This window comes from Paroedura picta, chromosome 4 (assembly GCF_049243985.1).
Source record: "Paroedura picta isolate Pp20150507F chromosome 4, Ppicta_v3.0, whole genome shotgun sequence".
Classification (NCBI taxonomy): Eukaryota; Metazoa; Chordata; class Lepidosauria; order Squamata; family Gekkonidae; genus Paroedura; species Paroedura picta.
Genome location: NC_135372.1, coordinates 141,708,115 through 141,733,293, shown reverse-complemented (window position 1 = coordinate 141,733,293; position 25,179 = coordinate 141,708,115). Strand labels below are relative to the sequence as shown.

General features: G+C 54.3%; 1 protein-coding gene across 2 annotated transcripts in view; it reads left to right on the top strand.

Annotated features, from left to right (window-relative positions):
* Positions 1-24,701, top strand: part of SLC2A4RG (SLC2A4 regulator) — a 30,787-nt gene extending 6,086 nt beyond the window's left edge. For both annotated transcript variants that reach the window (XM_077335941.1, XM_077335942.1), the window contains exons 3-9: positions 10,352-10,461; positions 11,841-12,079; positions 13,958-14,058; positions 16,215-16,506; positions 17,628-17,756; positions 18,445-18,569; positions 22,942-24,701. In XM_077335941.1, coding sequence (XP_077192056.1) covers positions 10,352-10,461; positions 11,841-12,079; positions 13,958-14,058; positions 16,215-16,506; positions 17,628-17,756; positions 18,445-18,569; positions 22,942-23,053 — 1,108 coding nt within the window. In that variant the 3' untranslated portion in view covers positions 23,054-24,701. The remainder of the gene's footprint in view (positions 1-10,351; positions 10,462-11,840; positions 12,080-13,957; positions 14,059-16,214; positions 16,507-17,627; positions 17,757-18,444; positions 18,570-22,941) is intronic.
* Positions 24,702-25,179: the final 478 nt, after the last annotated feature.

The window sequence follows — 25,179 nt, the reverse complement described above, 5'->3', positions numbered from 1 at the left end:
GGAGAGGAAGGGAAGGTGAATGTAAGCCGCTTTGAGCCTCCTTCGGGTAGGGAAAAGCGGCATATAAGAACCAACTCTTCTTCTTCTTCTTCTTCTTCAGTGGGGTTTTTTGCTTGGGCGGGGAACTTCCAGACTCGGTCCTGAGTGCAAGAGTTCCCCCAAACTCGGGTGTCTGCTATAGTCATTAAGAGCTTGCTTGCACTGGGGCTTCCTGGACCCTCATCTGGGCTCGGTCCTTGACGTCTCCAGCCAGCCGTTCTCTGGAGGTGGAGGATTCGTTCTCGGCACCGACGGAAGGAGCCGTATCGTTGGCATGCTTCAGCAGCAGTTGTGGCTCGGGTCCGGTGGGGTGCGGAAGGGCTGCCGGTTTCATCTTGGCCTTGAAGCCGTAGCTGAGCTTTCTGCCTTGGGCCAAAGGACTCTGCTCTGGGCTATCTGTCCCCTTTGGAACGGGATCTCCCTGAACGCTGTCGGGGAGCCAAGTGGCGCTTGGCCAGAGCTGAGAATTTCCTTCCCGCCCCGCTCTAAACGAGGCGGTGATTTTAAAACGGCCGTGATCACTTTGCATTTATCCACCGCGTTGAGAATGCACAAGGCAGTGCGCAGAGAGAGAGAGGAGAGAGGGGGCAATACCTTCTTTCGGTCGGGAACAGACCGGCCCCTTAGCTTGCTGAGGAAGATCCCAGGGAGGGCCACCAGGGGGCAGGAGTGAGCAAATCCGATGTTGACTCCCCAGTGCGCTCCCCCCACATCGCTGAAGGTGGCCGTGCAATTACTGCCACACCCCCGGTGACACCGCTGGCCCGGTCTGAGCTGGGCAGGCTGTGTGAAGCCCGCTTGTAGCAAACCTCGGGCTTCTCTGGTCGGCCCGCTCCTGAACTGCTTTACCCTCCCGGTCTGGAATCCTCCCAACAGCCCTATAGGGTAGGCCAGTGGTGGAATCACTGCATTGAAAATGAAGAGGAAGACAACTCCCCCTCCCACCTACACCCAGCAGTCTTGGCTGGCTGAGGGGAGATTTGAACTGGAGACGTCTTGTCCTGCCGCTGTGCTTGGCGGCTCGCATTCGGGGCAGGATGTTCTCCTCCGCGGCACGGAGAGCCTGTGCAACAGATACAGGGGCGGGACAAGAAGTCCCCAGTTCAGATATTCCACGGGGACGGCGTTGAGCAGGGGTTTTGATGGCCGCACTGCCCGAGCATCTCCTTGTGTCGTCTGACATGCGCAAAGCGAGAGGCCTTCCACAGGCGCTCAGGTTGCATTGTGTGTAGTCGTCGTAGGTGAGCCAGGTTTGATTCCCTGCTCCTCCTCCACTCGCAGCCAGCTGGCTGACCTTGGGCTTGTCACAGTCCTGATAGTGTTGTTCTCACAGAGCTGCCCTGCCAGAGCTCTCTTAGACCCACATAACTCACTGTTACGGGGAAAGGAAGGCGATTGTCGGCTGCTTTGAGCAGTGAAAAAGTGGGGTATAAAACCCAACTCTTCTTCTGACGTTGAATACAGATCCTCCATATCCTTTGTTGTTAATGTGGTCCTGGGTTATAAACATCCCTCGTTTGCTAGTGGGGATGCCAACCTCCAGGTGGGGCCTGGGTATCCCCTGGAATTACAGCTCATCTCCAGACTACAGAGATCAGTTCCCCTGGAGAAAGGGGCTGCTTGGGAGGGGGTCTCAGGGATGCCAGCTTCCAGGTGGGACCTGGAGACCCCTTGATGTTACAGCACATCCCCAGACTACAGAGGTCAGTTCCCCTGCAGTAAATCGATCCTTTGGAGCAGCGGTAGTCAAACTGCGGCCCTCCAGATGTCCATGGACTACAATTCCCATGAGCCCCTGCCAGCGTTCGCTGGCAGGGTCTCATGGGAATTGTAGTCCATGGACATCTGGAGGGCCGCAGTTTGACTACCCCTGCTTTGGAGGATGGGCTGTGTAGGGCCCTGTACCCCACTGCAGTGCCTGTCCTCCCAGGCTCCAGCCCCAAATCTCCCAGCCTGCACCTGGCAGCTCCACTTTGCCATCTGAATCTGAATCTCTCGCCAGTGGCCAGAAGGGACCTGGCCACCCTGTTGGCTGGAGGGGCGTTAAAGAGTCCGGTTTCCAGCCCGCGAAGCCCCTGAGCGGACCACCGGTTCTCCTGCAGCGCCTCTGCAGAGCGCGTCGCCCTGCGGATTCTCCCGTGCCACGGCTGAGTGGCGGGGAGCCTTCTGGCTCTCCGGCAGGCACACGCTGGCTGTGCCCAGCGGGCGCTTCTCGTGCGCCGAGGAATGTGGCACTCTGGCGAGCCACGTCATTCTCTGGCAGGGAAGCACCGGGCTAAAAATAATCAGGACGCAATTATGTGCATTTAATCTTCTTAGATTACAGCCTCGGAGGCGCTCCGTTCGCCCTGCCGGCTGCCTGGGCCCAGAGCAACAGGAAGTGGCTTCCCCTGCCCCAGGGAAACGGGGCTGCCGCCGGCGGAGAGGCCACGAGCTGGCAGGGCGCCACCTGGTGGAGGAGCGACCCCGGCCAGGCCTTGAGGGGCCTGCATGTCTTGTCTGGGGAGGGGAATGGAACAGCCAGTCCCAATTTTGCTTAAGGAGAGGTCATTAAAACGCCGATGGAAGATTCAACATGCCTTGCCTTTTGGAACGGTATTTTTATCTGGTTACTCTGTTCCAGACAACCTCTTAGAACAGGGGTAGTCAAACTGTGGCCCTCCAGACGTCCATGGACTACAATTCCCATGAGCCCCTGCAAATTGGCCATGCTGGGAATTGTAGTCCATGGACATCTGGAGGGCCGCAGTTTGACTACCCGTGCTCTGTAGTGCACCAGCATCGCAGTGGACTGTGAGCTGTCAATCTCTTGCTACAAACCACAAAGGAGGGTGGTATAGAAAGGTAACAAAATAAAACGAATAAATAATGTATCCTGGAGATCCGAGGCTTGTCATGACCCCTGGTGGACCTTGGAGGAACTGCCACCCCCATCCTTGGAGGTCATAGACTAGAGTTGGAAGGGACCTCCTGGGTCATCTAGTCCGACCCCCTGCACTATGCAGGACGCCCACAACCCTCTCGCTCATCCAGTGTCACCTGCCACCCCCTTGAGCCTTCACAGAATCAGCCTCTTTGTCAGATGGTTCTCCAGCCTCTGTTTAAAAATCCCCAAAGATGGAGAAACCACCACCTCCCGAGGAAGCCTGTTCCACTGAGAACGGTGGTCTCCCATCCAAATACTGGCGAGGGCCGGCCCTGCTTAACTCCCTATATCCGATGGGATCAGACTTGCCGGGGCTCTCAGTTAAGGTAAGTACGCTTTAGGCAGCGGAGTTCTTGAAAGTCCCCACGTAACGTTACAGAAAACTATCCTCTTAGTAACGTTGCAGATCCTTCTTTAGCGCAAGGATGCGTCCTTGGTGGTTGTAATCCCTCCCGCACGCAGCACATTAATGCCCTCTTGTTCCAGCACTGATGCCAGGACTCTGTGGTTCCTCAAATGCTGTAAAAGGGGTCTGCAGAGGTTTTGCCGAGTGTGAGCCTCGCGGTGGAGTCTTTACATCTCCGAACTGCGTGTTCTCGGAGAACTGGGCGATCTAGTCTGCAGGGTGGTTTTCTGACGTTGCTGCCTTAGCGCTCTTCTGTTTGCCGCTCGTATCCAAGGGGAGGGAGAAGGGACTTACGTGTATTTTGCTCCCTCTGCCTGGTCGCTCGGAGACAATTCTCAATCCAACCTAAGGCACTGTTGGCCACCCTGTGCAGTTTCTTGGGTTACGAGGAAACCTGTTGCAGCGTCCTACAAGTAGAGGCATCCCAGAAACGGACATACAAAGCTTAGGCTATCAGGTGGCATAGGCCGGGGCTCTCCAACACGGTGCCCTTGGGCACCACTTTTCCTAATCAGTAGCAGAGCCAGTTTGGTGTAGTGGTTAGGAGCGCGGACGTCTAATCTGGTGAGCCGGGTTTGATTCCCCGCTCTCCCACATGCAGCCAGCTGGGTGACCTTGGGCTTGTCACGGCACTGATAAAGCTGTTCTGATCAAGCAGTGATATCAGGGCTCTCTCAGCCTCACCCACCCCACAGGAAAAGGAAGGCGACTGTAAGCCGCTTTGAGCCTCCTTTGGGTAGAGAAAAGCGGCATATAAAAACCAACTCTTCTTCTTCTTCTTCTTCTTCTTCGTTGGTTTTTATACCCTGCTTTTCTCTACCCGAAGAGTAGAGTCTCAAAGCTAGTCTCAAAGGGGCTTCCATTCGCCTTCCTTTTCCTCTCCCCGCAACAGACACCCTGTGAGGGAAGTGAGGCTGAGAGAGCTCTGAGAGAACTGCTCTGGCAGAACAGCACTATCAGGGCTACGACTGGTCCAAGGTCACCCAGCTGTAAACCCTTACTTTGTTAGCGTCCCTTGTGAGGGGCAGGACACCAATGATTAAATAATAAATTAATAAACCACCTACGTCCTGACCTCTTTTAACTGGGGAAGCCGGGGACTGAACCTGGGACCTTCTGCATTCAAAGCATAGCCCCTGCCCTCTCTTGCAGACAGACCTCTGGGTTTGCCCCTCTTCCTTCCCCCCCCCCCCACTGGTGTGAAGTGCGCTTTCATTGCAGCTGACGACTTGTCACGGGAGTGTGTGTGTGTGTGTCTGTTCCAGTGTGGGGCGGAGGGCGGTTCTTTCCTCCCCGGCGCCGGATCGCTTGCAACTCCGTCCTCGCCTTGCGTGGGCCCTGCAGCGTGGCGGAGTCTGCTGAGACCTGTTAAGGCATAGCTCTTGTAGTAAACAGCGTGGCCTGGCAGGGTGCCCGTGTGGGCTGGGCTGGGCGATGCACACGGCTTGCCCCGATCTGGGCAGCTGCTTGGCTCTGGAGAGCGTAGCTGGGGCTCTGTGTGTGTGTGTGTGCTTAAGTCTCCTTCCGTATGCAGAATTAAACCCGGGCGGGGAGTCTGTCTGTTTTGGGATTCTCTGTGGCTTAGGTTTGACTTAATATGTTTCGAGATCTTTGCGTCCATCAAAGGGGAGGGCCTAGAATTTGAGTGGCCTGGGAAATGTATGCTGGCGTCTTTAAAAAAAGGATTTTGCATTCCGGTGCATGCTTTTGGTGAGGTCTGGAGGACTATGCATAGGAACTGAACATCTGGCACTGGTTCTTGTGGGCCTTTGTGTTGGCGCTTCTTTACTGCGTTGTTCTGTGAGAACCTCAGAAGAGCCCTGCTGGGTCAGACCAGGGGTCCATCTGGTCCAGCCTCCCGTCTCACACAGGGGCCAACCAGTTCCTCTGCAGGGCCAGCAACAGAGCAGGGAGGCTGAGGCCTTCCTAAGAACACCAGAAGAGCCCTGCTGGGTCAGACCAGGGGTCCATCTAGTCCAGCCTCCTGTCTCACACAGAGGCCAACCAGTTCCTCTGCAGGGGAAACAACAGGGAATAGAAGCCAAGGCCTTCCCCTGCTGTTGCCTCCTGGCTCTGGGGATCTGAGGTTCGCTGCCTCTGAACATGGAGGTTTCCTTTAGTCACCGTGCCTGATCGCCACAGACAGACTCCAGACCTCTTTTTAATCCCCTGCAAGGAAAGGTGGCAAGCTGAACCCTGGAGCTTGTGGGTCCGCGATCCCTTCGGAGTCAGCCGCAGGTGGTTCTAAAAGGGACCGGGGCCGTTGCAACCTTTGGAATTGGCCACAGTCTTGCAGGGCGGCCGTGGGTCTGCAGAGACAGATTGCAAAGGCAGCTCCTACTAGGCCGGCATTTGCACAGCAAACAAAACAACCCTGATCCTCTGGGGGTTTGGTTGATACTTAAGAGGAAGTCCCCCCCCCCTTCCCTCCAGCTCTCTTCCTCCCCCCCCCCCCCGCCTGGATCTTTGGCAGTTCTCCTTGGGGCTGGGAGCAAAACGGCAGCCAAGTGTTTGTTTGTCCCGTTCGGGATGGAGAGCTCCACAGGAAGCGCGGGGAGGGGGAGGGGAGGGCCGGGGCTTGCCAGGGGTGGGGCAGGGGGGCCGTGCCAGCTCTTTGCACAAGCCCGTGGGTTCGACTGGCAACTGCACTCCCATTGGCTGCCCTGTCCCGGCGGAGAAGGTGATAGGCTGGGGCTGCCGGAGGGGAGGAGCTGAGCCTGTACATGACTTTAAAAAAAAGCCAGCTAGTGATATTTGCAGGGCGGGGAGCTTGCCGACAGGAGCGGAGTGGAGTGAGACCTCCTGGCCTCCCTCTGAGCAATGCTTGCTGGGGAGAAGTGTTCGGAAACCGGGACAACGAGTGGTGTCAAATGCCTGAGCAAGACACATGCAGCCTAGAATCCTAGAGTTGGAAGGGGCCTCCGGGGTCATCTAGTCCAACCCCGTGCAGAATGCAGAAACTCACAACTACCTCCCCACCCACGGTGACCCCGATTTCATGCCCAAGTGATCCTCCCGACACCAAAAATCTCCAGAATCCAGCCTGGCCTGGAGGAAATTCACCTCCCATCCCCACAGTGATGATCAGCCATTCCCTGGGCATGCAAGGAAGGGCCACAAGAGGCAAACCCTGGCACATCCCTTCCTGCCCACCCACTCACTAGCTCACCTTCGCAGGGAAGTTGGTGTCCTGCCCCTCCCTTTAAATCCCTTGCTGTCTGGGGAGGGATTTAAAGGGAGCCGGTGGGATGCCTGTCATCATCAGCTGTTAGGTACATGCTCTCCCCTCTGCCTTCTCAGGAGGGGGGGGGGGATGCATTTAAACCGGCTGGATGAGCTGAAAAAGTAGGGTCTTTGTGAAGTTTTGGGAAGGCGCTTGGCAGTTTATTGTTCTTTAAAGGAGAATCTTGGCGGTCCCTGTTTCCTTCACAAAATAACCCCCCCCCCCCAGGGTCCTTTTGGGGAATGACATTACTATGGCATTCAGGCTCACCCATATGGGGCAGAGGTCTCTCAGTGGCTCTTAGACCCAAGGTATAGGTGGAACACTCTGTGGGGCAGGGATGCTCTGTCTTGTTGGCGGTTGGGGGGGGCAACCGTGGGAGGGCTTCTGGAGTTCTGGCCCCGCTGGTGGACCTCCTGGTGGCCCCTGGGTTTTGGCCACTGTGTGGCACAGAGGGCTGGACTGCAAGGGCCATTGGCCTGATCCAAGATGGCGCCTCTTACGTTATTATGTCTTGGGCAAGTCTTGTTCAGTGTCCCTGAGATGAGACTAGGGTGTGTAGTTATGGCAGAGGTGGGTCATCGTGAGCAGATGGTGTGATATCTCTCTTGCAAGCATGTGCCTCTCCCAAACAATTCTTCTGTTCTTTGTTCGGGACTCCCCCTTCCCTCCCCCAATTATCCTTGAAACTTGATTGCATTTGGAAACGTGCCCATAAGGTTGCCGGCCCTGGCTTTGCAAATTGCACAACTCCGTGATAAAAGTAGCTGCCTTTCGGGCGGGGCACAGCACCAGACAGGGAAACGCCTTCTGAATGCCCTGGTTGGGAATGAAGGTCGATGCTGATCCCCTTCCAACGAGGTAGAGCCATGTCTCAGTGGAACAGCCTCTGCTCGGCACGCGGAAGGTCCCAGGTTCAATCCCCGGCATCTCCAGTTAAAAGGACCAGGCGACAAGTTATGGGAAAGACCTCTGCCTGAGACCCTGGGGAACGGCTGCTGGCCTGAGCAGACAATACTCACCTTGGTGGTCTGATTCAGTTTAAGGCCATTTCACGTGTGATGCGGTGGTGGAAGGTGCCATCCTGTTACAGCTGACTTAGAGTATAACCCTAAGGGTCATCTAGCCCTACCCTCTGTACAACACCTGTATGCCCAGAGGAAGGTCTGAGCTTAGGATGGGTCTCTGTGTTAGGCTGTAGCAGCACAAAAGAGCCGGAGTCCAGGAAAACCTTAAGGACTAGCAACATTTGGGGCAGGGGAGGAGTTTTTGTGAGTCACGGCTCACTTCTTCAGATACAACAAGTATGCAAGTCCTTCTATCACGAGGCTGATGGATTTCCATTCTGTATGGCTAAACGTGGTGCTTTTCAGAGAGAGAGGTCAAGATAGGGAGATGCATTAGTTGGTCTGCAGCAGTAGAAAGGAGGCAGGCCTTGTCTCCCCTAACCGGTGGTGGCTCTGCAGGCAGAGGTTTTCCCCACCCTTTCTGACTTGACGCTCTTTAACGGGAGATGCCGAGGATTGAACCTGGGACCTTCTGCGTGCAAAGCAGCGGCTCTTCCACTGAGGAACGGCCCCTCACCAATTTCCTCTGTACTTTATCCTTTTTCAGCTGGGGCTGGGGGGGAGATATAAAGACACGGTACGTTTTCCAGTTCCAAATTTCTGTGAGATTGGGGGTCCGGCCAAAAGTTGGTTGAATGTTGGTTGATAGAGTTAGATCTTTTGTTCCACCTCTCCGTCTGGGCCCACCCCCATGATGCTTTGCTGTGCAGTGGCCTCCCTCTTTCCACCTGGCTCTTGCCTGTACTCGGAAAGGTACATCCGGGCGGTGTTTTGTGGAGTGTATTGCTCAGTGCGGCCTAGACATGTCGAGATTGTTCTCGGCCCTCCGGTCTTGGCACCGACTCTTGGACTGGCATCCTTGCTGTGTACCGTGGGCCCGATGGGCACACCTGGGTGCCTTTTGGGTGGCAAGCTTCCCACCCTGCAAAGTGGGATGCAGGGGGGTGCGAAACAGTTCTCTGCACATGGCGTCCTCGAATCCAGCTCTGAGGGCCTGTGCCAACCCTGCAGAATGTCTTCTAGCTCGTTTGCTCTCCAGCTCGGGAGATGTCTGTTTTTGTGGGGGTTTTTTTTTTTTGCATTTTGTTTTTTAATCTCTCTCTCAACCTGCCAAGTCCTCCCTGTCTTTCTCAGAGTTATTTAGAGTCATCTGCGTGCCTGGCTTCGGTTGGCTGCATGGGCACCGTGCCAGCCAATCAGGGTGACCTTCGGTTAAACCACAGCACCCGTGGGTGGGCAGGGCACATGCGTTTTGGGTCTGTTCCAAGCTTCTTGTGCCCAGGAAGTCCCAAACTTTCCAGGAGGGCAAGCAGGCGGTTTGTATTTCCTGAACCTTTTAGTGCATTTATCCACCTGGTTTATACACAGGCGCTTCTTCTGCATGAGTGGCACGCGTTGGCATGTTCCGTTTTTAGCTCTGTGTCGATCCTTGTGCAAATGGGTGGGGTGGGACAATTGGTCTAAAGCAGGGGTAGTCAACCTGTGGTCCTCCAGATGTTCATGGACTACAATTCCCATGAGCCTCTGCCAGCAAACACTGGCAGGGGCTCATGGGAATTATAGTCCATGGACATCTGGAGGACCACAGGCTGACTACCCCTGGTCTAAAGGAGGCTAAGGGCATGGAGAAGACCCATGAGGTGGGGGGAAATTGACTCCCGCAGAGAAACTCCATCTTAAGAACTTAAGAAAAGCCATGTGGGATCAGGCCAATGGCCCCTCCAGTCCAACACTCTGCATCACACAGTGGCCAAATCCATCAGGACGTCTGCTGGCATGGCCATAACTCCAAAAGCCCCCCCCCCCCAAAAAAAAAAGAATACACAGCATCACTGTCCCAGACATAAGAATATAAAGGAAGCCATGTTAGATCAGGGCGATGGTCCATCCAATCCAACGCTCTGTAGCCAAAACCCAGGTACCATCAGGACGACCACCAGTGCGGCCTGGACTCCAGAAGCCTTCCCATTATGGCCCCCAAACGCCAAAAATAGAGATAATCACTGACCCAGAAAGAGTTTTACACCTAACCCTTGTTGCCAATAACCACGGATGGACCCCCTGCTCTTCTGAATACTCTTCTGTCTGCACTTTTTTGAGTCTATCTTTATAAACCTGAGGACTAGAAACTTAAAAAAAAAAAACTAAATTCTAGGAGCAACCTGTATAAATGCTGTTGATCTGACAAATGTCCGTTGGGTTCACACATCTGTGCTTTATGTTTTTCTGACCCTTAGTCTAGGTCTCTCTGCCCTGTTGTTGACATCCCGATCACAGATTACAGCATTATTTAGTGGACAAATTGGTGGGCCGGGCCCCTGGTCATACTGGGACAGAATCCCGGTTTCTGTTATGGGGGCTTGCCAGGTGACCTCGGGCCTTCACAAACTCTCAACCTGTCCTACCTCACAGGGCTGTTGTGGGAAAACAGAGGGGGGGGGGACAACGTTCTAAAAGCAGCTTTGAGTCCAGACTGGGAAGAAAATAAAATGGAGGTTGAAAATATGCTACGGTTGCTTCAGCTGAGGATCTGGGGGATGGATCCTGGGGGCAGTGCCCTTGGTGCTGAGCGCTCTGCCGGGGGCGTGTGCACAGAATCTCCTTGTGCAGCAGGGCGGGCCGTGTCTCGAATGTGAGGGAGGTGGCGAGTGCGAATGACGCTCTTGACGCGGTTTCTCTCTGCCTCTCAGGAAGCTCTCAGGGAAGGCGGGGATCGACGAGGTGATGGCGGCGGCCGTCCTCACCAGCTTGTCCACCAGCCCTGTGGTGCTGAACAACCCGCCCAGCGGCTTTGCTGCAGGTAAGAAGGGCCCGAGGCTGGGAGGGGCCTGGCTACTAACCGGGGGACCCTCGTTGGCGAGCGACTGAGCAGGCGACCCCAAGGGGAGTTTTCCAGGACTGGTTTGTGCTCGGGGAGAGATCAGGCCAGGGGACCAGCAAACCTCGGTCCCCCGTTTCTTGTGTCCACCAAACAGTCTCGCGGGTTCTTTTAAAAAGAAATGATGGTCTGGTCACTCGCACTTCTCTGCATCAACCCCAGGCTCCGGTTCTTGGAGATGGAGCAGGCCTCAGTAGGCCTCTGAATCCCAGTGCCAGGAAGCAACGTCAGGGGAAAGTCTGGGCCGCTGAGCCTTGTTGGTTGGTCCTCCAGGCAGGTGGTTGTCAGGCAGGAGGCTGGACTAGATCTGGTCTGATCCAGCAGGGCTCTTCTGATGTTCTTAGGAAGGCCTCAGCCTCTCTGCCCTGTTGTCCGTCCTCTAGAGGAACTGGTTGGCCACTCTGCGTGGCAAGATGGTGGGCTAAATGGACCCCAGCAGGGCTCTCCTGATGGTCTTATGAAGGTCTAGGTCTCTCTGCCCTGTTGTTCAGCCTGCAGGGGAATGGATGGACCCTCCCTGGTCTGACCCAGCAGGGCTCTTCTGATGTCCTTAGGAAGCCCTCAGCCTCTCTGCCCTGCTCTTGGCCCTCCAGAGGAACTGGTTGGCCTCTGTGTGAGACAGGAGGCTGGACTGGATGGACCCCTGGTCTGACCCAGCAGGGCTCTTCTGATGTCCTTAGGAAGGCCTCAGCCTCTCTGCCCTGTTCTTGGCCCTCCAGAGGAACTGGTTGGCCTCTGTGTGAGACAGGAGGCTGGACTGGATGGACCTCTGGTCTGATCCAGCAGGGTTTTTTTTACATTAGCACTGTTAATACAGTTGGTCTCCCTCAGATCTGCTCTTAATACACTTGGTCTCGTGTGACCCTGAAAGGCCTGCCCACTCAGAGGTGGCCTCCGGTCATAGGAACTGGACAATAGCCAGAATCGACCCCCAAAGAACTGGGTTGGTGCAGCAGTGGAGAAAGGGCTGCTGCAGCGAACTGATCTCACGGCTGTCCAGAATCTGTTGCTGGGACTTTTCAGCTTGGGAGCTGAGCATGAATCCTGATGAGCCAGCACTTTCCCCACCTGCGCAGGTAGCCTGGGCCACGTGCCCCTTGGTGGTTGCTACCCAGAGCCAGCAGGTGAGCAGTGGCCGTGGAAATTCCACACAGCAGCCAGCCAGCCGGTTACCCTGTGGGTGGCTAATTGAACGGTGGATCGACCTTATCGTCATTTGGTTGCTGGTCCTCAGCACTGTTTCCTTCGAGCATGTCTTTTCCTGTGGCGCTGAGGTTCTGGATGTCCTTCTCCCCTGGCAGAGCCCAGCTGTGACCCTTGGAAGGAAGCTCCGGTCATGTCTTCGAGCTGCAGCAGCAGCAGCAACAACAGCGGCGACTGGAGCTGGGATCCGCCCAGCGACCTCTCCACCCCTTCGACCCCTTCGCCGCCGCTGACCACCGACATCGCCACCAGCTTCCTGGCATCCCTCCAGTCAGAGATTGAAGAGACCGAAGCGACTCACTTCCTGTTTGGGGATCCCATCCCCCGGAAGAGGAAGGTGAGAGGGCGAGGGACGCAGGGATGCTTTCCGGATCGGGTGGACTCCTCTGGGAGCCGTCTTTCCTCTGGGTTGGGAGGATTCGTGTGGCTGCGTGTTGCCGTCTGTCATGGCGTCTCGGGAATAGCCAAGCTATGACACAGCTCAGGGCCCACCGGTCTTTTTGAGTTTCCGGGCTCCTTTGGCATTTGGAAAGGGGTGGTGAGCCCAAAATGTCTGGCACAGGTTCTATGGCCACACCCAAAATGGCTGCTGAAGGAGGTGGAGTTGAAAGGAACATCTCCTGCCTCCCGGAAAGAAGGAAAGCCTAAAGGGGAAATGGAAACATTTTCCAGGTGTTTTCCAGCCGAAAGCCCTTTAATTTGAATGACAGTAGCCAGTAATAAACCCTGCCTTACAATGGGCAGGGTTGCCAACCTCAAAGCAGTGTCTGGAGGTCTCCTGCTATCACAAGGGATCTCCAAGCAACAGAGATCACGTCCCCTGGAGGAGACGGCCACCATGGCATTATGCCCCTGTGAAGTCCTTCCCTTCTCCAAACCCCACCCTCCTCAGCTTCCACCGCCAAAATCTCAAGGTATTTCCCAACCCGGAGCTGGCAACCCTAGCGCTAAGGGAAGTTGTGATGGGGGGGCCATGGTGCCCATGGGCACAGTGTTGGGGAACCCTGCCCTAGGGTGTGATTGAGGCAGTTAGCCTGTGTTTGAATTGCCAGCCTGCAGATTGCCAGGAGTAGCTCATGAGATGGGAGTGCTGTTTGCACACAGACCATTCCGGCACGCTGAAGACCAGTCCGTTGGAAGGAAAGATTAGGCTGAACTGTTTCCCCAGATTTCTTTTTCTCTGCGCGAGTCTCAGCCAGCCAGCTGAAGTGTTATAGCCCCGCACACAACCAGCCAGCTGAAGTGTTATAGCCCTGGCACACGTTAATAACTTCAGTGAGCATCGGCGTTTTTTGTTTTGGTGAGCAGAATTTGTCGATGACCGTCAAAAACAAGCTGGCCTTAAACATCACTTTATGGAGCGGGAAGGAAAATCACACAATCCTAATTTAAACAAAGCACAGTGAAACAGGAGTGAAAGAGGAGTAAAACAACACCGCAGTGATAGGTACCAATCTGAAGCCATGCAAAAGCCCAACCTGGCCAAGCCCACCTTCTAGAAACACTTGGCAGACACCAGGAAAGCTGTCAACGGGCACTGTGATGCCCGTGACCACTCTGTTGGGTACCCCTGATTTAGAGTAAAAGAAGAAGAAGAAGAAGAGTTGGTTCTTATATGCCGCTTTTCCCTACCCGAAGGAGGCTCAAAGCAGCTTCCACTCGCCTTCCCTTTCCTCTCCCTATAAGAGACACCCTGTGAGGGAGGGGAGGCTGAGAGAGCCCTGATATCACTGAAGAAGAAGAAGAAGAATTGGTTCTTATATGCCGCTTTTCCCTACCCGAAGGAGGCTCAAAGGGGCTTCCAGTCGCCTTCCCTTTCCTCTCCCCACAACAGACACCCTGTGGGGTGGGTGAGGCTGAGAGAGCCCTGATATCACTGCCTGGTCAGAACAGTTTTATCAGTGCTGTGACTAGCCCAAGGTCACCCAGGTGGCTGCATGTGGGGGAGTCCAGAATCGAACCCGGCATGCCAGATTAGAAGTCCGCACTCCTCACCACTACACCAAACTGAATCCTGGATTTTTGTGAATGTTTTTTTTTGAGGCTTTTTGCCATGGTCCCAGGTCAAGCTCAGAGTTCCAGCTCATCTGAATTAACCCCCAGTGCTTAAGAAGCAGTTTAGCACATTTGCCTGGGAGCCTTGTTTTGTGGCTGCTCCCAGCTCAGGGCCCAGCTGCAGGATTCAGACCTGGGCTTTCTTGCTGTCGTCTTCCAGAACTCCACCAAGGTGATGTTCAAGTGCCTGTGGAAGAACTGCGGGAAGGTGTTGAGCAGCTCCTCTGGGATGCAAAAGCACATCCGGACCATCCACCTGGGGTAAGCGCCGGCCAGTCTGTCTTGAGGTCAGCGTCAGCGAGTTGGGCTGGGCCACACCGAGGCAGGAGATGGGTTTTTGAAGCCACCGTGTTTCGTATTTGGAAACCCAGTTTGAAAAAAGCGGAGGAGGGAACGGAGGTGGGGATGGGAAGGCAGGAATCAGGAAGTTAATCCAAGTGGTCGGAGAAGGACAGAAGCCGATAGCTGGGGAAAGGGACAAGTTTTTTTTGAGTCCAGAGACACCTTTGAGACCAACAAAGTTTTATTCTGGAATATGTTTTTGCGTATATGGACAGAAAAGCTTATCTGTTCCACATAATATATTTCAGGTAAGGCCTTGGAGGAGGAGCATGTCTCATGGCTTAAGTGCCACTCAACATATAACATCCACTCAGGGCGGTTGTCCCACCCCTGAGTGCTTCCTCCGCCAACCAGCTTGCTTGTCTGTCCAGCAGCCAGCCAATCGCCTTCCGTCGCCCACCCCTGGCCATCCCCTCCTCCACTTCCTTCCGAGGCTGCATATCCCTGCTGCATGAGAGCTGCCCCTGTCAGTGAGTTCTTCTACCACTACCTCCAATCTACCACCCATTCTATTCCTGAATGCGGCCTTGGCCCCTAGTCCCCAGAATTGGCAGTTTGGTTCCCATGTCTCCAGTTGACAGATTTCATGAATGCACGATGCTGCCTTGTAATGAATCTGACCCTCGGTCTGTCAAAGTCAGTATCGTCTGGTGCGTGGCAGAGATTTTTGCAAAGTCTCACCGTGACCTGGCCCTTTGTACAGTGGAGACGGCAGGGATTGAACTTGGGACTTCCTGCATGCCGAGAAGATGCTCTACCACCCAGCCCCAGCTCCTGCCCATACCAGAAGAGAGCCCTGCCTGGGCGATGCTAGATGGCCTGACTCTCCATAAGGGCATATCCCGCCTGATGCCTCAGGGGCTAGGGCGTTGTGCTCTCCCACCCACTTCCGTTTCTTGGTTGCAAAATACTTTTATGCCGGTCTTTCTACTGAGAATCGGGACTGACAATTCTTTGCTGAAATATTTTTCGTGTCTTCATTCCTTGTCCCCCCTCTGGTGGCCATCAGCAGCTAGTTAAGCCCCCCAATAGTCCCTTACTGCTTAGTGTGGGTCTTTTCCCCTTCCCCGGCACTTCCTCTGTGCTTGCTCGTTACGCCGCCTGGTACTGAATCAGACTCTCCATCCATCCAGGACAGTATTCTGTTCAGACTGGCAGTGGATACCCAGGGTCTCAGGCGAAGGTCTTCCAAGGCAGCTGCCGGGGTCTCAGGCAGAGGTTTTTCACATCATCTATTGCCTGGTCCTTTAACTGGAGATGCCAGAGATTGAAGCTGGGAGGCTCTGCCAATGAGCCACAGGCCCTCCCCCTGTGAGGTGCTGCCTTCTCCTGCATCAGACCCTTGGTCCAGCAAGAAGAAGAGGTGGCTTTGATACCTCGCTTTTCTCTACCCGAAGGAGTCTAAAAGTGGCTTCCGATCGCCTTGCCTTCCTCTCCCTGCAACACACACCCTGTGAGTTAAGTGGGGCTGAGAGATCTCTGACAGAACTGCTCTGGGAGAACAGCTCTAACAGGACTGTATAGCCCCAGGGTCACTCAGCTGGTTGCATGTGGAGGAGCGGGGAATCAAACCCGGCTCTCCAGATTAAAAGCCTTGCGTGCCCAGCGAAATGCCGATCTCCACTTAGGGAATGGGAGGTGAATTTCCTGCAGGCCAGACTGGCCAGGGATTCGGGTCTGGGGTGGGGGTGGGGATCATCTGGGCATGGAATTGGAGTCATTGTGGGTGGGCAGCTCTCCAAGGTTTCAGGCAGAGGTCTTTCTCCTCACCTACTTCCTGGTCCTTTTGACTGGCGATGCTGAAGATTGAACCTGGGACCTTCTGCACGCAGAGCAGGGGCCCTACCCCTGAGCCACAGCCCTCTTCCCCAAAAGGCACACACGCTGCCTTATACTGAATCAGATCCTTGGTTCATCAAGGTCAGTGCTGTCTCCCCAGACTGGCAGTGACTCTTCGGGCTCTCTGGCTGAGACATTTCCCATCACCCCTTGCCTGGTCCTTTTCCACTTGGGGCCCTGCTGCCCGCCAAGCGGAAGTTCCCCCACTGAGCCACGCCCTCTCCCTCCCTTTCCAGGCGGAAGGCTGACGTGGACCAGAGTGACGGGGAGGAAGACTTCTATTACACCGAGCTGGATGTCAACGTGGACTCCCTCACGGACGGCCTGTCCAGCCTGACGCCCGTTTCCCCCACCTCGTCGGTGCCCCCTGCTTTCCCCATGCTCGAAGAGGCGCCGCAGACCCCGGTAATTCCGCTGAAGCCGGAGGTTTCCCTGGTGTCTCCCCCGAGCCCGTCGGCAGCTATGACCATCCTGAGCCAATCAGCACCCACCAGCCTGTGCCATATCCAGACAGACCATGCCTACCAGGTGGGTGGCCTCTGACGGCTGTGAGGTGGCCTGGCGGGAGGGAGCCAGGGTCACCCCAGGACCTCGGTGGCGACGGCTGGATCTCGTCCGATCCTGAAAGCTAAGCAGGGGGCAGTTGTGGTTAGGGCAGTCCAGGGCTGATGCGCAGGGGCAGGCAGTGGCTAGCCATCTCTGTTTGCCTATCGTCTTGGAAAAGCTCTCAAGTTGTCGTACGTCAGCTGCAGTTTGGATTGCCCAAGGCAGCTGGATTTCATCAGGATCTAAGTGGGATCAGTGTTTGGATCGGAGCGCACCAAGAAAGTTCAGGGTTGCTATGTAGAAGCAGGCAAGGGCTAACCAACCCCGATGGCCTCTTGGCTTGAGAACCCTACGGGAGCCTTACTCAACTTTTTTACCACTGAGAAACCCCCGAAATGTTCTTCAGGCTTTGAGAAACTCCAGGAGTGGAGCAATCGTGCAGAATAGGGTTGGGAAGCAGAGCTGTGGACACGCCCACCTGATGCCCCTCCCCTCCCTACCCCCTCCAGGCCCATCATTGGCCAGTTTGGGAGGGGGCAGGTCACTTATATATCATTTATTTATTTATTTGATTTATATCCCACCGCTATCGAGACGGATAAATGTTTAGAAGAGTTTTTATACCCGGTTTTCACTGCCCGGGGGAGTCTCAAAGCAGCCTACAATCCCTTTCCCTTCCTCTCCCCACAACAGACACCTAGTGAGGGAGGTGAGGCCGAGAGAGCCCTGACAGAACTGCTCTGTGAGAAGAGCTCTAACGGGACTGTGACTAGCCCAAGATCACCCTGCTGGTTGGATATGGAGAAGGAGCGGGGAATCAAACCCAGATTAGAATCCTCCACTCTTAACCATGCTGACTCTCTTAAATTTTTTAACACATTTAAAAAAATACGTAACTCCCAAGAGTTTGGGCAACCCTTCCAGGGCTGTCAAGAAACCACAAGGTTTCATGAAAACAAGGTTGAGAAAGCCTGCCAGTCCTGTGGGGTTGCCGGCACCTCACGCAGGCAGGATCCAGCTCAAGAATCTCCAGGACCAGCCCTATTCCTCCCCGCTCGTCTTCCATGTTGTGGAACAAAACACGATCTTCTTTGCAACGACAGGCTACCGGTCCTGCTGGTCTCCTGGCCGACCTGAAATCGCCATCCCCGGGAATGGAAATCAGCATATCTTGGCAGCAGCCCGCTCTGTTCCCGCCTCCGTTGCCGCCAGTCCTTTTCAAAAGCCCTTCGGTGAGTGTCTGGGTCGCGCTCCCCCAATCAGTTGACAGCTAATTCTAGAGCAGGGGGCCCTCACTTTTCAAGCCTGTGGGCACCGCTGGAATTTACAGCACACGGGTGGGAATGTGAGCACAGAAGTGGCTGCCGAGGGGGAAACCCAAATGTGGGGTGGAGAAAATGAAAGAGAGAGAGAGAGAGAGAGAGAGAGAGAGAGAGAGAGAGAGAGAGAGAGAGAGAGAAAATGAATGAATGAATGAATGGATGGATGGATGGATGGATGAATGAAAGGAAGAAAGGAAGAAAGGAAGAAAGAAACCAATGCCAGGGGCAGAATCTCCCACTGAGACCTAATTGTAATCTGCACAGCCAATCAGAAGTCTTGCTGGACAGGAACCCCAAACTGCCCCATCCGCTTTCAAAAACGCTCAGTGGGCTCCAGGATTCCTACTGGGCGCCATGGTGCCCATGAGCACCCAGTTGGGGACCCCTGCTCTGGAGACCATCCAACATGGCTTGGATTGTTGGTTTTAAAAGGATACCTTGATCGTTGGTCCAGATGGTTGCCAGCAGGTGCCCTGGCAGGAGTCTTGCCTCTGCTGCCGGATTGAGACCCCGCTCGGTCTTGCCGTTCCTCTGGTTTTCTTCGGCTGTGCTGCTGAAATTCTTCTGATGGACTTTTCATTTTGCCTCCCTCTCCCAGGGCTGCCTGACTCCAATCCGGCCGGCGGATGTCGGAGAGAGGCGCCTGCAGCCATCCCCCATGCCCATTGCCAAAGGACACCCCATTGTGCCCCCTTCCATGCCAAAGCCTGCAAGTGGCACCAGGTGAGTTGTTGGGGGAGGGGGGAGGCAGGCTCTGTATTTCCACCCCATCCAGTCTTACCGTTCGCTGGCAGGGGCTTCTGGGAATTGTAGTCCATGGACATCTGGAGGGCCGCCGTTTGACTACCCCTGGCCTACATGTTTCTCCAGATGAAAAACAGAACGTGCATGTTTTCACGAATCTGATGTGCCTTCGAAGAGCTCAAATTTCAATACCGGTTGCTTGAAGCCATGCCTTCACCTTACAGTAGCGTGGGGTAGTGGTTAGTGGCTCTCCAGATGCCCATGGACTACAATTCCTCCCAGTACCATGTTCACAGGGGCTTATGGGAGTTGTAGTCCATGGATATCTGGAGAGCCACAGTTTGGCCACTGGTGGGTTAGAGCTTTGGGGTAGGGTCTGGGAATCCCTGCTCTGTCATGGAAGCTCTCTGGGTTGCCTTGGGCCAGTCACATAATCCCAGGCTAACATAACCTCACAGGGTTGTTGTTACCATCAAATGGGAAAGAGGAGAACGATTATGGAGGGCCTGCAAGACAGAGCTGTTCTGCCACAGAGCTTATTCCGCTGGGGAATAAGATCGGCACTTGCTAACCTCCCTAATGTCCTGAAAATTCGATCTGGAATCTGCACATCCAGAAAGGAAAAGCGCTGCAACATGGAACACCCTCAGGATATAGATTTTAACTGCAAATAAGCGGCTTTTAAAGTTTTCATAGACTCAGAGTTCGCAGGGGCCATCTAGTCCCACCCCCTGCTCAGTGCAGGATCAGCCTCCAGCATCCAGGAGAAGGATCTGTCCAGCCGCTGCTTGAAGACCCCCAGTGAGGGGGAGCTCCCCACCTCCTTAGGCAGCCCATTCCCCTGCTGAACTAGACTCCTAGAATCCTAGAGTGGGAAGGGGCCATGCAGGCCATCTAGTCCCACCCCCTGCTCAGTGCAGGATCAGCCTCAAGCATCCAGGAGAAGGATCTGTCCAGCCGCTGCTTGAAGACCCCCAGTGAGGGGGAGCTCCCCACCTCCTTAGGCAGCCCATTCCCCTGCTGAACTAGACTCCTAGAATCCTAGAGTGGGAAGGGGCCATGCAGGCCATCTAGTCCCACCCCCTGCTCAGTGCAGGATTAGCCTCAAGCATCCAGGAGAAGGATCTGTCCAGCCGCTGCCTGAAGACGGCCAGTGAGGGGGAGCTCCCCACCTCCTTAGGCAGCCCATTCCCCTGCTGAACTAGACTCCTAGAATCCTAGAGTGGGAAGGGGCCATGCAGGCCATCTAGTCCCACCCCCTGCTCAGTGCAGGATCAGCCTCAAGCATCCAGGAGAAGGATCTGTCCAGCCGCTGCCTGAAGACGGCCAGTGAGGGGGAGCTCCCCACCTCCTTAGGCAGCCCCTTCCACTGCTGAACTAGACTCCTAGAATCCTAGAGTGGGAAGGGGCCATGCAGGCCATCTAGTCCCACCCCCTGCTCAGTGCAGGATCAGCCTCAAGCATCCAGGAGAAGGATCTGTCCAGCCGCTGCCTGAAGACGGCCAGTGAGGGGGAGCTCCCCACCTCCTTAGGCAGCCCCTTCCACTGCTGAACTAGACTCCTAGAATCCTAGAGTGGGAAGGGGCCATGCAGGCCATCTAGTCCCACCCCCTGCTCAGTGCAGGATCAGCCTCAAGCATCCAGGAGAAGGATCTGTCCAGCCGCTGCCTGAAGACGGCCAGTGAGGGGGAGCTCCCCACCTCCTGAGGCAGCCCCTTCCACTACTGAACTAGACTCCTAGAATCCCAGAGTGGGAAGGGGCCATGCAGGCCATCTAGTCCCACCCCCTGCTCAGTGCAGGATCAGCCTCAAGCATCCAGGAGAAGGATCTGTCCAGCCGCTGCTTGGAGACGGCCAGTGAGGGGGAGCTCCCTACCTCCTTAGGCAATTGATTCCATTGCCAAATTACTTGGACTGTGAACATTTTCCCCCTGATACCCAGCCGATAATTATTCTTCACGAAGTTTAAGCCCATTCCTGCAGGTCCTCTCCTCTGCTGCCAACAGGAACCTTTCCCTGCCCTCCTCCAAGTGACAACCTTTCAAATACTTCAAGACAGCAATCCTGTCCCCTCTCTATTTCCTCTTCTCCAGGCTGAACAAATTTACGTTTTAAAACCTAAATTATTATTACCTTGTTTTAACCTGTGCATATTATATTCTGATTGCTTGAGACTCACTGTGACCCACCCTGGGCCGCATAGGGAAGGGTGAAAATAAAGCTTAATTATTAGGATTATAAATCCTAATAATTTGGTTCCTCACGGGAGAGAGAAATGGATTAAGCCATCCCCCACCTCTTCGTCCCTCAACTCTGCCAGGTGAGCTTGAGCCGCTCACCTGGTTCAGCCTTAACCTACTCTGCAGGGCTGTTGTGAGGGCACAACGGAAGGAGAAAACATGCACAAGCCAGAAGGCGGGCTGAAAAGGGGGGAAAGCAGGCCCTCCATCTGGCTACTATAACCCAGTGGTTCTCAACGTGGGCCATGGTGTATTTCTAGGGGGCTGCATTAAGGGGGGGCTATTTGGGGTGGGGGGCGCCAAACACTGGCCAGACTGTCCAGGCCTCACCTGGACTTGTCTGTTTAGGCTGTTTGGGCCTAGGCCGAGGCATGAAGCCTTAGCTCGATTAGGCTGTGGGCCTACCGTTCTCATTGTCTTGTGATTGGGCAAAGGGAGAAATGGAGGGAAAACTGAAGCCAATCACAGGCGAAGAGTCAGGGCTGGAGGGAGGGTCTTCACTCTTGGAGGCGGAGCTGCAGAGAAGCCCGCAGGGATGGCCCAACTGTGGCTCTCTGGACTACAATTCCCATGAGCCCCTGCCAGCACATGCTGGCAGGGGCTCATGGGAATTGTAGTCCAGAGACATTTGGCGAGCCAGTTTGGCACGTGTTGTTGTTGCTGCCAGCTCCTGTTCATTGCTTTGTGTTTTACCTAATCCAGTTTAACCCATCCCTGTGATTACCAGATCTGAAGGAGTCTGCGGTGACTCACGGAAGCTCCTCCCCTGCCACAAATTTTGTCAAGTCTTTCAGGTGCTCCTGGGCTCTTGCTCTTTTTTTTTGGAAGAAGCAAACAGTGATTTGCAGAAACTCCTCTCCTGCCACAAATCTTGCTAGTTTTTCAGGATTCTGGCTGCCCCAGAGAGATGAGCATGGCGTATCTTGATCCGTTACCAAATCTTCGTTATCCTCTGATGTAGTGGTTAAGAGCGGCAGGTTCTAATCTGGCGAGCCAGCTTTGATTCCCTGCTCCTGCACATGCATGCAGATGGGTGACCTTGGGCTAGTCACAGCCCTGATAGTGCTGTTCTGACTGAGCAGCCCTGTCTGAGCTCTCTCAACCTCACCTACCTCAAAGGGTGTCTGTTGTGAGGACAGGAAGGGAAGGTGATTGTAAGCTGTTTTGTGAAGCTCCTTCGGGCAGTGAAAAGTGGGGTATAAAAACCAACTCTTCTTCTGTTTGGTCCTTGAATTGGTCAAACATCTTGATAATACTGTATGTTAATTTACTGCTCACCCTTTCTTACATGCATGGACCAGTAATTCCCATTTCACTGTATCTGAGGAAGTGTGTGTGCACATGAAAATTTTATATGCCTTGAATAATACTCTGTTGGTCCTAAAGGTGTCCCTGGACTCAAGATCTGATAAATAAACCCTATTTCTTGTTACTCTGCTGGGACCTTGGGCCTCTCCTTGACCCATTTAGGTCGGCTTAGGCTAGAGAGGAAGCCAGGAAGGTATTCTAAACTACCCTTAGTTAAAAGAAGAGCTGGATTTTTATACCCCACTTTTCACTACCCGAAGGACGCTCAAAGCGGCTTACTATCGCCTTCCCTTCCTCTCCCCACAACAGACACCCTGTGAGGCAGGCAGGGCTGAGAGAGCTCTGCAAGAAATGACCACCCCAAGGTCACCCAGCTGGGTTCATGTGGAGAAGGAGAAGGGACTCCTACCTGGTTCTCCAGATTAGAGGCCCCTGCTCTTAACCACTGGCACCAAGCTGGTAAACCGTACAGATGGTAAAATACTAATTTTTCTTGCTAACAGCCATCGTGAGGGTTGGCCACAGTGGTCAATGAGGCTCAGAGGGAGGCTGTGTTCATCTCTCTAGGGCAGGGGTAGTCAAACCGCGACCCGCCAGATGTCCATGGACTACAATTCCCATGAGCCCCCTGCCGTCATTTGCAAATGCTGGCAGGGGCTCCTGGGAATTGTAGTCCATGGACATCTGGAGGGCCCGCAGTTTGACTACCCCTGCTCTAGGGCAATATTCACCGTTTGCTTCTTTGGTAAAAAGGTTGACAACACCTGCTCTAACCTGCCTCTCTCCACCTCCCTTTTGCGCAGGAAGCCGCGCGGCGAAGCCAAGAAGTGTCGCAAGGTATACGGGATGGAGAACCGGAGCATGTGGTGCAACGCCTGCCGCTGGAAAAAGGCTTGCCAGCGTTTTGTCGACTGAGCGGCCCCCTCGCTCCAGACGCCTGCCGCTCGCCTGTCGTGCTTGGCCCCGGTGGAGTGTTTCTCCTTCTTTTTTGCACTTGGTGCCTTCGAGCCTGACCTCCCCGTCCATCCATCCACCCGGCCTGCCCTCCTCCCCTTCCCCGGCAACTCCCCCCACCCAAGGTGGGGGGCTCACCTCTGTGCCTTGGCTCAGGAAAAAAAAAAAAAGAAAGAAAAGGAGCGTCTGATACGGACTAGACTGTGGTGGTGCCACTACTTGGATGCAAGGAAGGAGGACGGTGCCCAATCCCGGCAGCCTGCTTAGGGCGCTGTCCGGGGCTTCCGGAGCCTGGAATTGGGAACTTCCAGGTTTGCATTTCTTTGGGGTTTTTTTGTTTTAATCGCCCCCCCCCCTCCCCCCCTAGCTTCTCTTGGGTTTCTGGCACCTTGTTCGACCTGCACACGTGAAGACGGAGCTTCCCTCTTGGAATAAGCTATTTCTGTTCTCTTCTTTCCCCTGTCGTCTCCTCGGCACCCCTTTTTACCTCTGCTCTGACTTTAGCGCCTCTCAGCCTTCGACGCCCTCAAGTTGGCTATTTTGTCCCGTGGGAAGAGGTGAGTTGCTGGATCCAAAGTGCAGAATGGAAACAGGCTCCGGGCGGATAGGAAAGCAGGGGTTTTGCTGAGAGAGAGCGTGAATTTCCCCTCTCTTTTTGTGGGTGTTTCTTCTTTTCTTTTTTTTTTTCTGGCAAGCTGCGAGGGGACAAAGCTGGTGGCCAAAGGAAAAAGAAATGCCCTCTTCCTCTGCCCTCCTTTCCTTCCCGATCACCTCTTCAGGTGCTAGCTACGACAAGGACTTTCAGGGACGGAGAGATCTTGGAAAGGTGCCACATCTGATCTGGGACATGGTCGCAGCGAGGAGAAGCCGTCCGGCGTCCCTGGAATCCTCCTGCATCTCGTTTGTCGACTCCCCCGGCTTCTCCCACGTGGGGCCTGCCAAAGAAGGCCCTGCTAATAGGAAACGTCGAGACTTTTTGGCATTTGGATGGAGAGGACACTCTCCGGCGTGTTAGAATTCTCTCGGTCTGTTGCAAGGAATAAGCTATGCACGGGAAAGAAACGGGGTCTGTTCCCTAGGGAGCCGGAGGGGATTTGCTTTACGAGTTACTCTGAACACACCCCTGGACGCTCGTCCCCTTCTGGCTGCGACTTCTGCAATCTCTTTTTTAAGTGTCACCCTCGTAGGAAAGCAAGACTCGCACAGATCTGTCTCTCGGGACTGGCTCAGGGTGGCAGAAATTGGGACTCCTTTTCGATGGCAAAACGCGACTTTTTTGCCATGTCGGCACAATTTGGAATTTCAAAATCAGGATGTTTTTCTTTTTTTTCCCCTAAAAGACTGATCCTTCTTGTCTGGGAAGCCTGTGAAATGTTTAACACGAATGCTGTTCTGTAACTCGGCTCTTCCACTGTTTGTGCATCTGAAAAGAAGGCATTGCTTTTTCGGGGTGGGAATGGAAAGCTTCGGGTGGGTAGTCGGTATCTAGCAGTGTTGACCTCTTGTGCACTTAAAATGTACTGTGTGTATTGAAGGGGGGGGTCTAGATTTCCATCACCCCACTGTGTCCTGTAGAGCACTATGGCTTTAAATGGAGACTATCATTGTACAGGTGTCCTTTGGTTTCTGGAGCGGGCTACAGTCCTTGCAGGGAAGTCTTTTGGCTAAAAACAAGTGGTATACAGGAGCATTCCATAAGTCCTTGGCTGTTTCGCATTCTCATTTTCTTCACTTCTAAGTTCCTGTTTCTTTGGGTAGTTCCCCCCCCCCCCTTTCCATGTATTCTTTTCGCCCTCTAGTGGTCGATTCAAAATTACAGCAGCTTATGTCTGTCATGAAAACTTTCAGTTTAAATCTGCTGGGACGTAAACCGGTGTGAAAACGAATAGTTTTCTAGAGGTTGTAAAACACATGTGGAACAGAAACACCAGCGAAGCAAAGGAACAGGAACTTGGAAGCAAGGAAAATAAGAATGCGGAAAAGCCCAGTTTCATGTAGGACCATGCCCTGAACATTTTAATTTGGGGAAAGCAAACACTAGGGAATTTTTGCAGGCTGTTTTGAAATGTTTTGTTACAAGCCCAGTT